Source organism: Hippoglossus hippoglossus, chromosome 4 (genome assembly GCF_009819705.1).
Source record: "Hippoglossus hippoglossus isolate fHipHip1 chromosome 4, fHipHip1.pri, whole genome shotgun sequence".
Taxonomy (NCBI): domain Eukaryota; kingdom Metazoa; phylum Chordata; class Actinopteri; order Pleuronectiformes; family Pleuronectidae; genus Hippoglossus; species Hippoglossus hippoglossus.
In genome coordinates, this window is record NC_047154.1 from 6675975 (window position 1) to 6692057 (window position 16083).

Below are 16083 nucleotides of genomic sequence, written 5' to 3' on the forward strand. Positions count from 1 at the left end.
CTGACGTCTAATTCTCCAATTTTCTTTTTTTATTTGAGGTATTCTTTTTATTGTTTTTATATAATATACTGTATATATTTAATAATACAACACCCTCAACTGAAGCAAGCAATGTGTAACTTGTAAAAACATACAAGTAAAGGTTCTACAGCATAATGGAAGTCAAATTATTCCAGAAACAGAAGAAACAAACGTACATATATATATATATATATATATATATATACAAACATATAAATGAGTTAATTTACACAGTACAACAACACATCTGCGTGATGCTGCCCTCGTACAAAATAGAGATTGTGTACATACTGTATAGTTATGATACATTCAAGGAGCATTAAGAAACATAAAAATAACTATAAGACTAAAGTTAAAAATCAATTTGCATTATATGAAGGTTGTGACCATGATATCCAGGAAAATTTATTTTGCCATCATCTGCTTTTTTCTACCTCACTGCCATGAACACTTAATAATATGGTTACGCATGGACTTATCAATGTTTACAAATGAGTTTACATTATTATTACAGTATAAAAGATGCTTTTATTAAAATTATTTTATTGAAAATGTGATCACAAGGGGTCAAAAGAAAATCATTCTGCTCTACACAGGTCATCAGACTGGTGCGTACTCTAGACTATTTTCATCCACAGCCCTTCTGGAGACCACTCACCCCTCTGTCAGCTGGAGAGATTTATTTGTAGATGTAGCCCCTGTGGAATAATATAACACAGGCCTCCGGTGTTCTAACACCGCTCCATGTCTGATTTAGTGTGGCAGGAGGAGTGGGCGTGTTTCCTATGAGTGGAGCAGAACCCAGTAAATGACTTTAACATCCTTCTAATAAGAAAAAAAAGCAGTGTGAAAATGGAGCTTTGTAACTTTAAAAGTTGTTGCACTTAAAAAGTTGCAATTGTACCCCTCTAGAACTGCCATTACCCAACTGGTCATTAATTCCCCATATGCATGACCATGGTGTTTGACAGAGTGCAGATTTTATCATGCAAATATTTCTTTCAATTTTCACATTTCTCTTTTGTCAAACAATTACATACGCGTGAACTGGTTTCGTTACAAATCAATGATTAGAAACTTTGGAAATCATTTAAATTACAACTTGTAGGTAGTGATGCTGCAGTTGGAGGAATTGAGGAGCCAATAGAGTCAGGCTCAGTGTCTGAAGGGAGACCCTGAGCCTGACCGAACACTTCCATTATTTTTAAATGAATGCAAGTATTTTCTTCATCTCTGCTAAAATCATTTGGTAATTTCATTTCAAGAGACCAGAATGAGAGTTTTATGGTGATTTATATAATTTTGTATCAATGTATATAGAATAACTTTTCCATTTGAGTGTCGTGCTCAGTTTCTGACAGTATATGGGTTCGGGTCAGTTCAGGGCTTCCATAAAGGCTTGAGGCGGTTTCATGCTATTCCCAACAATACAGTATCATTCAGTATTTATGCTGCATGGCGACACTTCATTTGTTTGTTGCTCCATTTCGGATTCAGTAATTCTGTTTTATGTCCCACTGTGTGACTTGTATTATGCATTTTTACCTCAGGGGTGATTTGCATTTTACTTGTAAAGAGGAATATGAAGCATGTGGAGGTGGAGAAGTGTCTGTACAAATACCATAATTAGAGCAAGTGTTTCTTTGAAGTATTTAATAAGGGAAGCTCATTATTGGCTCAGTTTGCAGTGGTGGTGTAGCACCAAGCCTGGTTTTGTTAATATCGGTTGAATGCTAGTTAATATGATCACTTGGCTACGAAGAAAACAAGAAGATGGATCAGAACATGTCCCCTGCTACAGTCTAATACCCTCCCACACGATGTCTCTGTTTCACATAATGCTTGGGATGAGATTAATTAAACCCTTGCTTTGAATCATCTACAAGGCCTGTGTTCATCTTGATCCCAGCTCTCAATGGAGAAAAAAGAAAAATCGCCCCACAGAGAAATATATGCACTCAGGCGATATCAGGCAGCATTCATTGACATTCAGCTGTGGTCCCTAATCTAATTCAAAAGCTTGTTGCCTCAGGCTGATTTAGTAAGTTTGAAAGCCTTATCAAAGTAGTACAAGTGGAGATTACAGGATGTGAGTGCCATGATTTAAGCAGCATAGTACACCAGTGAGCTTCGGGTTTGATTTCAAATAAAGACATCATCGCTTTAAAAAAGTGAATTATACACAGTAGTTCTGTTGTCAACTTGTAAATTATACTCTTGCAATTTAAAAACACTTTGCTCTTTAAAAATGACATTTTACTTTGGTATTCGCTGTATTTCAGTTCTTTGTTCTGAGCATCTATTTATATTGATGTGGTGCGCAAGACAGGAAATATATTTCTGTCCAGGTTCATCCCTTCATTGAAATTGGGACATATGTCTTGTCATGTCCTCCCCTGCTTTCCTCGCTCCCATTTATAGGCAGTAACACAGCTGCCACCTACATCATATGAGGGTATCTGAGTGTGTGTGTGTGTGTGTGTGTGTGTGTGTGTGTGTGTGTGTGTGTGTGTGTGTGTGAGAGAGAGAGAGAGAGAGAGAGAGAGAGAGAGAGAGAGAGCATTAATCTTATTTTAAGCCCTCAGGTGCAGTCATTGTGGAAAAAAATATTACCTTTAAACGATTTAAACGATTCCTGTTGCTTCCCTGAATAACATTAAATAATGTTCACTTTTGACAATAAAAGTCTGAATATGTGCAGGATTTGAGTGTGTTGTAATATATGGGGGTCAAGCAGAAAAAAAGAGGGCAGGGGCCATTGTCTCAGTGGAGGTGGAGGGGCGGAGCGCGGCCTCATCTCAGTGAGGAAATATGACCTGAGGGCTCCTGCCAGCTCCCATGGGATCACATGTGACAGAGGAGCGCTACCTTCATATAAATCTCTTGCTTTATTGCTCTGTTCCTCCTCTCCTTCATCTCTCCCTCTTGCTCAGTATGCAGTGTCCTCTGAATGGGATAGAGATAAATCAGATGTTTATTGTCTGGCTCACTGTGTCACTCGCTCTCCTCTCCCCCAAGTACTTGTGTGCCTGCAGTGCCTTCACTGTGAAGGTTATTAAGAGTCAAAGGTCTCCTCCCAATTTATTTCTGTAATAAAAGCAGAACCTTTGGAAAAGTTCCTCCCCTCTCCCTGTGAACGTGTTGTCTATTTCTGTATGCACCAATGATGGCCAACAGTTTGATTTGACCTCAAGAATACATACAAGCTCCTATAATCCAAAAAAAGATCATATAGATAGATAGATAGATAGATAGATAGATAGATAGAGTGAGATAGATATAGATAGAGATAGATAGATAGATAGATAGAGAGAGAGAGAGAGAGAGAGAGGTTTATATATATATATATATATATATATATATATATATATATATATATATATATATATATATAGAGAGAGAGAGAGAGAGAGAGAGAGAGAGAGAGAGAGAGAGAGAGAGAGAGACAGAGACAGAGAGAGAGAGAGAGAGAGAGAGAGAGGGAGATACAGAGTTAGAGAGTTAGAGAGGGATATAGAGTAAGATGGAGAGAGATCAGTAGAGAGATATAGAGATAGACATTAATTTATAGAGAGAGATTATAAATAGATAGATAGATAGATAAATAGATAGATAGATAGATAGATAGATAGATAGATAGATGTAACATCTACATCCTGTATGTCCTGTATTAGTTTGTTGTCCCAGGACTAAAACATAGACCACTAGATGTCCCTATTCACTCTCTGGTACAAATATAGCCACAGCATATTGCACAGATAAGAATCCAAGTGTGTAAGAGGACCATTTGTTGTCGTCTGCAGAGCAGTATGTCAGAAGGTCTCTGTGCTGATGCAACAGAAAAAAAAAACATATATCGATGGTAATTTGAGTCACTGCAGCATTTGACTGTAGTCTCAGGAGTGCTGGCTTCCATTGAGCCACACATGTCTGTTGCTGACATGACATTTGAACTGAAAACGAGTTATTTCCCAGTGAGTGTTGGGAAAGATGCTGTTTCTGTCCCATCCTTCATTACATGTCATTAAACGACACACAGCAGTCACGCCCTTTTGACGCCGCCTTATGGTGTGCCTCGGAAATTTGAGCTTCCACCGCACTCTACTACGACTTCAATTCGGTCGGAAATGTGATATCTCGAGTAATAAAATGAGTAGATGTTCTCTTTTCTTACAACTAAATATTCATGGGGTATTATTTATTTCATTTTCAAAAGGTTACGGCTAAATTACCTCCTCAATTCGTGCTCGAATCATTTAATTTCCCACTTACCCGGCCGCACTTGAAGCGCACACCCCTTCCCCCTCTCCGCTTGTTTCCAGCTGCACGGTCCAGCAGGACACAAGTAGCGTAACTAGCATGGCGCTCACTGTGGTCGGAGTTGCGTTGTGTCGCCTGTGTGCTTATCACTTGTGTTTTACTTAACTACATGACAGGCGCGTGTTTACAGTACACGTCGTGCGTGTCCAAAGACTAAACAACAGTATTTGTGAGTTGAATCCTCCAGGTAAGTGCTCACCAAGAGTCCAGGTAGCTCGCTAACTAGTAACGTTAGCAGGGAGGCAAAAAAAATTGGGAGATACGGAGCAACAAGAGGAGGAGTCCTGTTTTCGAAGAGGTAAGCTCAATTACGTTTACTGTGGGAACCACTTTCCAAGTTTTACAAATAATTTATAATACGCCGGAGAAGTTGTGGACATGTTTTTGTGAAGTGTGAACGCTTTAAGAAACTTCTAACCGTTAGTTACTTATGAGCTTATAACGTTGAAGCAGCCTCCTCGCTAGCGAGCGGTGGTTGCTAACAAACTTGCTTTAATATGCGCATTTATAATTTTATTTCACTCATGTCCGGTTAAAGGCTAATGCGTCCAGTGTCAGGCAGAAAAAGGCCACAAAAGTTTTACTACACGTTTTCCGTGCTGTTGGGTATTACGTAATATTGACATTTTTCCGGAGTAACGTTACGCTACTGTCGTACAAGCCTGAAACATTTGTGTTCTATCATCTACGCGGCTTCCTGTGATGTCAGCGTTTATAATGTGCGATACAACCATCTGACTTTGGTCAAAATCATTTAGTCACTTGATGAAGTGTGTTGACTACCATCTGTGTAAATTACTCTCCGTTTTCCCTCTTGATGGATAAATCACAGTCTTTCTCTGTTGCATCGTCGCTGTAGGTTTGTGTCTTTAGTCGCGACTATGGACGTGTTTAGTTCCAATGATCTAAGATCAGTTACCAGTTAGATCAGTTAGTTCTGTAATCTAATGGCAGACTACAGGGCGGTAGTTTTGTGTTTTGCAAGTGCCGTCAGCTCATCGGTTAGCTGTCGTATTAAATGTGACCTTATTGTGTCAGTTTTTGTTTGTGGAAATTTAAATATATCATTCCTCATGCTCAACACATGAAGCTTCATTAGTCAGTGTCTGCCATATGTGATCTCTATTGTGTGCCCACTATGACCTATTTACAGTTGATTAATATCCGTGTTTTTACCCTCGTTTGTAGCTGATGCAGATGCCATGGCCAAAGCCGAGGTATGGGTGTGACGTGACAGTGCTGCTCCTGCTTCCAAACAACAACCTTATCTGCACCATGTTTTTCTGCTGAAGTCAAGGCAGAACACACAGAGAATGGACGAGTCAGTCTTGTTGGATTTGCTTGAGTGCCCCGTTTGTCTGGAGCGGCTGGACGCCACGGCAAAGGTTCTTCCCTGTCAGCACACCTTCTGCCGCAGATGCCTCCAAGGTATTCTAGGCTCGCGTGGAGAGCTGCGTTGCCCAGAGTGCCGGACATTGGTGGAGTGTGCTGTGGATGAACTCCCCAGCAACATACTCCTTGTGCGCCTGTTGGATGGCATCAAGCAGAGGCCTCGTCGGGCTGGTCCAGGGGTTGGAGCCTGCACAAATGGTACGTCTGGAGCCGTGGCCAGAGCACACGGCAGAGACCAGGGCACCAGGGACCAGGGCACCCCAGGAGCACAACCCCAGAGAGCTCAGGCTAAGAGCACCCTTGTCCGTGTAAGTACACTCACAGTGACTACACATGGATCACTGAGCATGAATCTGTGTTTCCCATTGTTGGGGTCAAGCTGAAACAAAACAGAGAAAATCTGTGTGGATTAAAAAGCAGCATGTTGCATTACTGCCCTTCTAATCTTTGCTGTGGATTAACTGTTATCATGGTGATCCAAAAGCCAGCCAGTTGACTAGCAGCCCAACATTAGTAATGGCAGTGATTGAGAGCAGTCTAGCCAACAAATGATTCTGCTCCCTGCACTGACCGCAGCCGGGCCTTTTCTTGTAGAAGGACTCACAGTTGTTTCTTAGCTGCTGACAATGCTGTATGCCAAAATCGCTCTTTCACTTGAGATCTTGCTGTAGAGTTGTGTGTGAATGTACGTGAGAAATGCAGAGTGGGACTACAGGGTTGTTCTGTCTGCAGTACTGAGAGGAATTGTATCGTTGGAGAAGCAGGAGAAAATCGTGAAATGCTAAGAGCCTGTTTATCAACAGTATTGTGTATAAATGAGAGAAAGGGATAAGCTTTTTATACACACGGATACATTAAAATAACACATTAGATCCCCTTTTTATGTAAGTAGAGAAAATTGAAGTAAGTGCTGAAGACAGCAAATATCATGGTCTTGCTTTGGTGTTGTGCTTTTTGAAAAAACAGATCTCAGTATTATTTGCACTTCTTTATGGGAAAATCCATACCCATTAAATTCTTGCTTCTACATTTCAGTTGAAAAACTCAAGCCTTTATGTGTGTATATGCTGGTTTCCCTGAGATGACCACACTATTTGGAATAGAAATATATGCGGCACACTCCAGGAACATTTTGACACCAGAGAAATCATTGTCAATAATATTATACACCTGCATTTTTTTTTTTTTTTACATTTGTTGCTATAAATGTATTCACATCAAGCTTAAGATAATATTCTCAATGGTATTCTTGCATGACTACAAAAACCAGGCTGCAAAAAATGTGAGGGGGACAAAAAAATGTGTAATACCCACAGGCCCCTCTTTGAGCTTTTGTGGTCTCCACATGAGGAGGATAGGGTAGATGAAAAGGTCAAGGTCCTATGTAGAATCACTGGAATGTCAAAGTGCTGATAATGAATCTGCTTAGCCATGCAGGTACGAAGATCAGAGACCTTGCTTAAAAACACTACTGAGGGACCCGCCTCATTTGCCATTCTATCACTTCAGAGGATTCATGCTCATTTCAAAGCTGTTTGTGCATTGCGGAATTCCCCCCGACTCTGAAAAGCCTGCTTGTCGGTGATAAAAAAAAAATGTTGGACACTTGAAACCGCCAAATTATTTCACCACTCTGTTTTTAAGACAGCTGATTACTGTTTCTCGGTGTAGGCACGGAGGGTACAATGCTCCGACATGCACACACTATATAATGTTTTGTACAATGAAGTACATTCAGAAGCTGTTTTCCTTGCATTGCCAACTATATAGTTGGATGTCATATTACAGACTAATAAGCATCTCTCAAGTCTTTTCTGTGGTCCTGAGGCATTCTGCTGATGACAGTGAGCAAGAAAAGACATGGCTGTGCAGGTGAAACATTTTCAGAACATTAAAAGTGGAGATCAAAGCTCTTGCTGATTGCCCAGCCTGATCTGTGGCTAGTGCCTCTCTGGGACTGAGCGCTTCACTGCCCCCGGGTGACTCCCTTAGTTCCACTTCTTTATTGTCCTACTTCTCATGTCTGTTCCCAGATTTTTTTATTTATCTTTTTTTATTTTTTGAAAGGGGTCTCTCAAGGTTTGAAGCATTTCCTCTAGTGCTGTGTCCCCTGTTCAAGCAGAGCTCCACCTCTAGTTGTTATATGGCCAGAGAATGGATGGGAGGGGAGATTGGCCTGACAGATGCACAACAGGGTTTTGTTTCGGGTTCCCTCTGATCTTGCAGACTGAACGACACTTGTAGAGTGGCCAAAAGAGATTGTGTGTGCATGGAAGGCTACCAGTAACAGAAGCTGATGAGTGTTAAGCAAAGTCATCAGGACCAAAAGGGTCAAATGTTTAGTGAGTAATCTCACACAGTCAGCTTTCTGCCCCTCCTCTTACTATTTCCGAGGTTGCACCAGTTGTTTGACACTCAGCCCTGGCATCCCTTTGATGAGGGGAATAAAAAGGTTTGTCTTGAATTTAGCACTGTGGTTGTCTGGCCCCTTCACAGTCAGTTTGATGACTCACCTACATGGTGCTGCGTTACATTAATGTTTTGTCTTCCCCTCGCCCCCTTTGTTGACTCATATAACACAGTATTTTGTTCACACAGATTGAGAACAGATAGCTCAGTGGAATGTTTGTGTGAGAGCGAGTAAAGCCATTGGAGCTGTCTGGAAGTCAAAGGTCAGGGTTCAGGAGTCATGTAATTCAGGGGCAAGAGCAGACAAGGGAGAGGGAAGAAGAATTAGAGAGAGATTTCTGTGGATGTCTTCAGTTATCAGTGGTCCCCTGCAGAGTTGAGTCTGTACACCCACAGACTTAAAATAGAGCTTCTTTTATGATCATTTCTGCCTTCGTCATAAAAGCTTCAGTGTTAATTTTGAATGGTGTTACACATTAGCCCCAGAGTTTAGATTACATTTAGAGCCCTAATATGTAAATAATGCTAATGTGGTGGAGTTTTACTTGTTAGATGTGAGCATGTTGGTATGTGTGTGACTGTCTTGTGTGTTTAGTTGATGGGAAATGAGACACTATTTTTTCCTAAGCTCCTGGGGATTTAATTAGGTCATTGTCTCATCTTTGTTAATGAGCACTTAAACATGAGAAGCTTCTCCTTTGTATAGGCCTCATGTTTGCTGCCCCTTACACCTGTCATTATTTCTCATTATCTTTAAATCCACTGAATGAATTCTAGACAAACGGATAGCATTGACCTTTTACTAATCGAAGGAAGTTGTTCAGTGTCTATTTTTTTCTCCTCAGTTATTTTAAAAATAAAGTTAAGGGGTGCTTTGACCTGTCATTTGTAGTTGAATCATTTCTTTAGAGAAGAAGAATGTTGTTTATGGCTTCCATATGTTGAGGTATCTCATTAAAATTCCTGTGCACCTCCCTTGTCTGAGGTTGATGAGTCACACTGGCCCTCTTTGATGACATCATATTGTTGTTGAAGCCTTTCCTCTCGGCCGGCTGGCTGAACTCTGCCTGCGCGTCAGAAACCCATCATTACATCCTCACACCGCCCACTTACTGGCAAACTGGTCCTGCTTCTTTCCACTGGGAATTTTTCAAAAAGGGCTTTGGTCTGTTGGTTCCTGCTCACTCACATGCTCACACTTTACTCTGGCCTCCTCTGTATTTCCCACGGACGTCTACAAGTAGCTGTGACCTTCTTGACAGTGCGTGTCAGGGATTTTGGAGCCACCTGTAATTTTCTCTTATGAGACACAGGCTGTATTTCCCCCATATTTCTGCCATGTACTTACTCCCTCCTGGCTGTCTAAATCCAGGCTGGAGCCTGTTAAAGGTCTAATGAGATTAGAGTTTATTAGACAGTGAGTTGGCACTGCTCCCCATTCTCCTCTGACTGCTGACTCTCATTCTGAAGAAATGCAACACTTTGTACAACGACCAGTGTCTACATCTGGTTGCCACTATGTATTTTTACACATTTATCTAATAAACCTTACCTTAAGTCTGTTTTTTTTTTTTTTTTTGACAAGTGCAGGTTTTCCATGCCAGATGGTAAATTACATTTTCATATGCATAGTTTGTGACTTCAGTATCCAGAAATCAAATCAAAAGGTTGATTTAAAAAGGGATTTTACAATACCAAGTTGTGAACACAGATATAGAACTTTGTAACCCAGAAAATGATTCATAAATCCATTTCTTATGCCACCAATCGTGGAGTGGAGCCTATCTGATCATGCAGTGGGCAAGAGGGGTACTTGGACGGGTTAACATTGCAGTCTACTGCACTGCCCAACACATTCTTCATCACTTTCACACCTATTTGCAATTCTCACATTCCTAACAGTTCTTACAATGTTTTGTGAAAACCAGCGCAAGTGGTCTGTTATGCTGTGTGAAATTACTGTTCCCCATGTATGGGTTTACGTAATTCCCGGGGAGACGTTCAAAAGACCTAATCCTGTGATTAAGGTGCAGCCACGGCCTCCTCGTTGTAGTGAAACATTGCTCCCCTGATGAGGGGTGACTGCCTTTTGATGTCTTTTTGGGCTTTCAAGACTTTCCAGACACGTGTAAGGAAACGTTACGTTGTTTTGTTCCATCTCCTATGACAGAGTAGGCTGTTTTATGTTTTGTGTGCGAGTGGTTGCAGGTCACTGTTTATACTCTAAACACTGGGCTTGTCTTGTCTCGTCCCACTTGCCAGCTCACATGCACCATCTCCATGAAAGCTCCTTAAAGTATCAACACGCATTTCTGTTTACTTTCTGTGTGTTCGTGGAAGTTAGACTTTCAATGTTATTTTTCATCTCACAGGTTACTTTGTTGATTGAAAGGATGGTTGAGTTTTGTATCTGTCACATGCATTAAGTAGGTGGGTGCATCAGGTGATTATCGTATGTGTAGTGACGTGCCTCTGCATCTGAAAGCCTCGGGGCACACTCAGCTGCAGCAGTTGTATCTGGTTGCAAGCCTTGATTCATATACTTACAAAGTGTTAGCCACCTGGCCAACACTTTTTGGACTATTTTGGGCTGTCTACATGTCTATGTGAACGGATGATTACATTCAACCTTATTGTGTAGGTTTTGTTAACAAGGGAGTGGTAACATTTGTTCGAATTCTGGGTGGTCCAGCAGCCAAAAATGCCACATTTGCCAGTCGCCCACACCTCCCTGCCTCTTCTGTCCATATCTCATCTCCTGCTACGTCTGTCAGCGTGACAATAGTAAGGGATGCAGCAATGACCTTCTTTACCACAGTGCTATCACACCTGTGGGGGCCTGCAAAAGCCTGTCTTTAGTGCTTGTTTTATGTGTGTGGTCCAGTGGCCAAGTTCCGCAGGAAAAAAAGTTTTGTGTACCAACTGTTTGTTTAACAGACAACGTTGTGTGTGCTTCTTCTCATATACCAATGCACTTTACACCAGTAATATAAAAGCATTTATGTCAACTAGACTCCTGGCTTGGGTGTTATGCATTGACACCAAATTGTTATAGTATTTTCAGTGGAATGTATTCCTTTGACTGTTTTGTCAGCTGTTGGACCTTTGTCCCATTGTGTCCCTCCCCTATTCCCAAGGTGCCCTGAATACCTGTCTGGCCTTAACAGAACAGTTTGACCTCTCAACCTGTGTTGTCATTGGTGGGACAGGATTGGTCATCCATGGGCCGTTTGACTGCTGGCATGTTAAGTGTTCAGTTCCCATCCCTTAGGCAGAATCACGATGTGCTGGGAGTCTCGTTTTCAATTGTTTGACCTCTGACCATATAGCTATTACCGGCTCTTGATACACCTTCAAGCTGCCTCTGGCTCACCCTGCTACTAAGTGAGAGAGATGTGTGGTCCCAAATCGCCTCCTGAGATGAGGGAAAACTGATTTTATCAAATGTTTTCAAATGTTTTCATCAGATCTTTAGCTTTTCTTCTGTAATCCGTGTGTATTTGTTGCGCTGCCATGTGCTTAAAAGTTTCCTGTTTTTCTTTGAGGCCCAGAGGTGCAGTTAATCTGCATTTGTCCCCTGAGTGACGTCTTTGTCCAAGCTGTGAGAATGCGCTGGGTATCCGCTACTGAGCCCAAAGAATGAAGAGGCGATGATTTGTTGCATACTGTAACTTGAAGCGAATATGTTTTTTTTGTATATCTGCTTTGTACGGACATTATACTTCTTTCTGTCCACATTTAACGAGTTGCTATAGCACACACATTTGGAGTCAGAACAGTATTCATAAAGGCAACACTCTCGGCAACTACAAACTGCTCCCCAAAGCATAAGTTTATAGTTTAGGTTGTTAGTCTGTCATTGAGAAAAATGTTAAGATTCCTTGTCCTCATGTTTTATCATTATATCAGGTTTGCAACTAATAAATATAAAAAAATGTATTCATTGATTTATCTGCCAGGTATTCATTTTCTAAAACTTGTGTGACATCTTTAAATGTTTTTTATTTTTTGCTGTAAGAAAAAAAATTCAAAACTATTGAGTTATCATAAACAACACACATTTAAAACGCTACAACAGTGAAATATTCAAATTTTTGTTAGAGGAAAGAATTCAATTATTGAAATAGTTGCAGATTATTCCTCTGTTGATCAAATAATTGATAAATTCCTTTTAGCTCAAACAAGGTGTTGCTTTTCCACTTGAGTCTCTTTTTCCATTGGTTAGAAAATGAAAATCCTCTATTATTTTGCAAGTAAATGCCAAAATCTTGAAAACCATGGTTACTGAAAGCCTGTGTTCTCAGTTATGCCACATGTGTGGGGTCTCTGGTCTTGACAGTGTTTGATTAATTATTGAGGTGGATTTGAATGGAGAGAGCCCTGACAAAGACTTGGGTCTGATGGAGTTGGGGGTTTTCTGTGCTCACATCCTACCACAAACGCTGACTAGAAGTTTCTATTCACACCTCCTATCCAAACCAACTGTTCTGATTAGAGGTAAATGTACTTTGAGTTGTTTTACACAAACACAGACCTTGGCCTCTGAGGGTTTGGCCTGACAAATCCAGGGCAATGTTTGTTTAAATGAGTCACCGACTCATTTTAGATCCATGAGGGTACATTATTCGGTAGACACCTACAAAAACAGAGGTGTGTAGTAGTAGTACACAAACAGACCTATGACAGCAGACCTGAGTTGAAATCGGCAGCATGTTTGAAGCAATCTGCCTGTTTTTCTGTCCTCTGTAGTAGAAAGGTTTGATTTTCATGCTGATCGTGTTGAGGAGAGGCCTATTAGCTTTCATGTACATGGACATCCTGATTAGTTTTAGAGGCACTAGCCTCTGTCTCCTTTCTACCCAGTGTGTAATGGTATTACTGTGGGCCAAGTTAACACAGCAGCCTTGGATATTTTGTAGTGCAAATGTGTGCCAGCAGAATTATCTGCTTGTCAAATGTCTCTAGTCTTGAGGACCAAGAAACTAGTGAAGGCCCCAAACTCAGTTTCTCAGATTTGCCCCTTGACACTGTCACTACAGTACGTGATGCCTCACCTAGCAATGAGTGGAGGTGAAGGAAAGTCAGCAGCTACATGTTACATCTGGGTCTAGTAGAGGGCGGAATGGACAAACACGCTCACACACTTTCTAAAGAGAGTGAAAAATGGCCAGTGCTGTGCTGCGTCTTGAGTCAGAGAGAACAGATGCAGTGTTTGTGCCTTGGCCCTTTGCCATTACTGTGTCAATATCCTGGCTTTGTTTGTCCACTGTAGAGGAGTATAAAAAGCCAATGCAAGCAAATGATCTTCAGTAGCCCACTACTCTGACATGCAACACTGGACAATTGAAAGATAAGCATAAGCATGTGAGAGACAGTCAGATATTGAACATAGATAACTGGTAGACAGCAGTTACATCTTCAGTTTTATTAACGTTTCTACTGAGTAGGTAGTGTCCACTTCCTTGTCAGATTTACCGTCAACTTGCAACACCCTGAGTAAATTGAAGTCAGCCTATGTAGAGCAGAGCAGGTGGCTCACCCTGAAAGACGAAGAGAAACAAAAGGCCACAGACACTGCACGCTTTCACCAGCACAGTGGAGAGTAATGTGAGGAAATGCTTAGTATTCAGCTCATATTGACTGCTACTCAATACGCAGATACTGTGACATTTGTGAACTAATCCCTCTGTAGCTTAGATACAAGCTAACTTCCTCAGTGCAACACCTCTCTTAGTGCTAATCCATGTTGTTAAATATCTATTAGATAAGATTTTATAGTCTAATCACAGATTGAAACCATGCTTTTTACTTAACTACTCTGTTGGTTATAGGAGTTGTTTTCGTCACATGAAAACGTTTCTTTTTCAATGCAACTGTGAAAGTCTAAATCAACTTGTCTCCGGTTTATTTTTGAATTATTTCTCAACATGATCAGAGGTTTTGATATTCAAAAAGTGTTACACATTAAAATAAATAAATACCAAATAGACACCATGCTCATTTATTTCGTATTTGTTGGACTGAATTCTTAATGTTGTCTTTTAAGCATTTTAACAAGTCACTCAAACAAAATTTAATTTATTTATCGCCCTGTTCACATTATTGCAGATATTTACAAAACAAAGTCACTGATACAGATTTTTACAAATGCTTTCCAAAAAACTCTGGTTTCTGTGTTTCCATGTTTCCATGTAAAACAGCATTTGGGAAACAATGATGACACAGCTTTTTCACACACGCCCACTGTTGGGTAATGAGCATTCGACAGATCTTTTTTAAAAACTAGGCAGAAAATATCCTTTCAAAAAGTATCTGCAGTAGTGTAGACAAGGACTTGCAGACATAGGAAAGTAAGAATAGCATTGCACTGATAAATTATTTCTGCATGTGAAAACCACACCGAAAATCAAAGTAAAAAATTGAACTCACAGACTGATCCAACTTGCGTGAAATTCATCACAGCAACTAATAATGTGACTCAGTAGTGGGTATGGCCTCCATGTGTCTGTATGCACTCCCAACAATGTCTGGGCATGCTCCTGATGAGTTGGAGGATGGTGTCCTGGGGGATCTTCTCCCAGACCTGATCAGGGCACCAGTGAGCGTCTGGACAGTCTGTGGTGGTACTTGGCCGGCGTCAAATACACTAATACATAACGTCCCATAGGTGCTCAATTGGATTTAGGTCAGGAGAATGTGTGGGCCAGTCAATTGCATTAATGCTTTCATCATCCAGGAACTGCCTACACAAGGCTGGGCATTGCCCTGCACCAGGAGGAACCCAGGGCCCACTGTACCAGTGTAAGGTCTGACAATCGCTCTGAGGATTTGAACCCGGTACCTAACACCAGTCAGGGTAATGTTGGCTATGCCATGGAGGTTTGCACGGCCCTCCAAGGATATGACTCCCCAGACCATCAGTGACCCACCGCTAAACCAGTCATGCTGGATGATTATTCAGGCAGCATAACGATCACCACAGCGTCTCCAGACTCTTTCACGCCTGTCACATGTGCTCAGTGTGAACCTGCTCTCATCTGTAAAGAAAACAGGACGCAAGTGGCGGACCTGCCAATTCTGCTGTTCTCTGGCGAATGCCAATCGAGCTGCACGGTGCTGGGCTGTGAGCACAGGTCCCACTAGATGATGTCGGGCCCTCATGCCACCCTCATGGAGTCTGTTTCTGACAGTTTGGTTAGAAACATGCATACCAGTAGCCTGCTGGAGGTCATTTTGTTGGGCTCTGGCAGTGCTCCTCTTGTTCCTCCTCACACAAAGGACCAGATACTGGTCCTGCTGCTGGGTTGATGCCCTTCTACGGCCTTGTCCAGCTCTCCTCTTGTAACGCTCAGAGTTCTGTTCTTTGAGGTTTCTGGTCAGACAAGCAAACTGAGTGATACAGGGGCCACCCAGCACCAGCTTTTACCCCTCATCTGAGGCCAGCCAGGTAAAGAAAGCCGGCACAGAAGCCTACACATAGTTGTGTGCCAGTTCACGCTCAAGTGCTTCAGTGTAATTTAATTTTTCACAGTAGAGCCAACCAATACACCCAAAACACACAAGTGCTTTATGAAAACAGCATGTGTGAGGTGTACAGTGTGTGCATTTGCTCCCCCCACAAATCCATACTCCCATCCTGCTGAAATGACTTCTCTCCGATTGACTAATCTACAGCTTATGCTGTGCTCAGCGCAGAAATGTCTTCATTGTATGTGTTTTTATAGACCCTACCACCATAAGACAGAAATCCCTATGTAGTTTCTGGTTTTGCACATGGCAGCCTTATGGGGCTAGTACCCCAACTTTGAGACGGATGGCTTTGATCATAGACTAGCACCCGGATTCACATGAGCCCCCGAGCTACAGCAAAGGTCAGGAACTGGCAGTAAAACTGTAGATTGTTGAGGTCAGTGAGTGGTTACTCCTGAGATGTGTTTTGTA

At 41.6% G+C, this 16083-nt stretch overlaps 1 protein-coding gene across 1 annotated transcript in view; it reads left to right on the forward strand.

Annotated features, from left to right (window-relative positions):
* Positions 1-4340: 4340 nt before the first annotated feature.
* sh3rf1 (SH3 domain containing ring finger 1) overlaps positions 4341-16083 on the forward strand; it is a 35249-nt gene continuing 23506 nt past the window's right edge. Inside the window, exons 1-2 of the mRNA XM_034583195.1 lie at positions 4341-4639; positions 5530-6041. Coding sequence (XP_034439086.1) covers positions 5655-6041 — 387 coding nt within the window. The 5' untranslated portion in view covers positions 4341-4639; positions 5530-5654. The remainder of the gene's footprint in view (positions 4640-5529; positions 6042-16083) is intronic.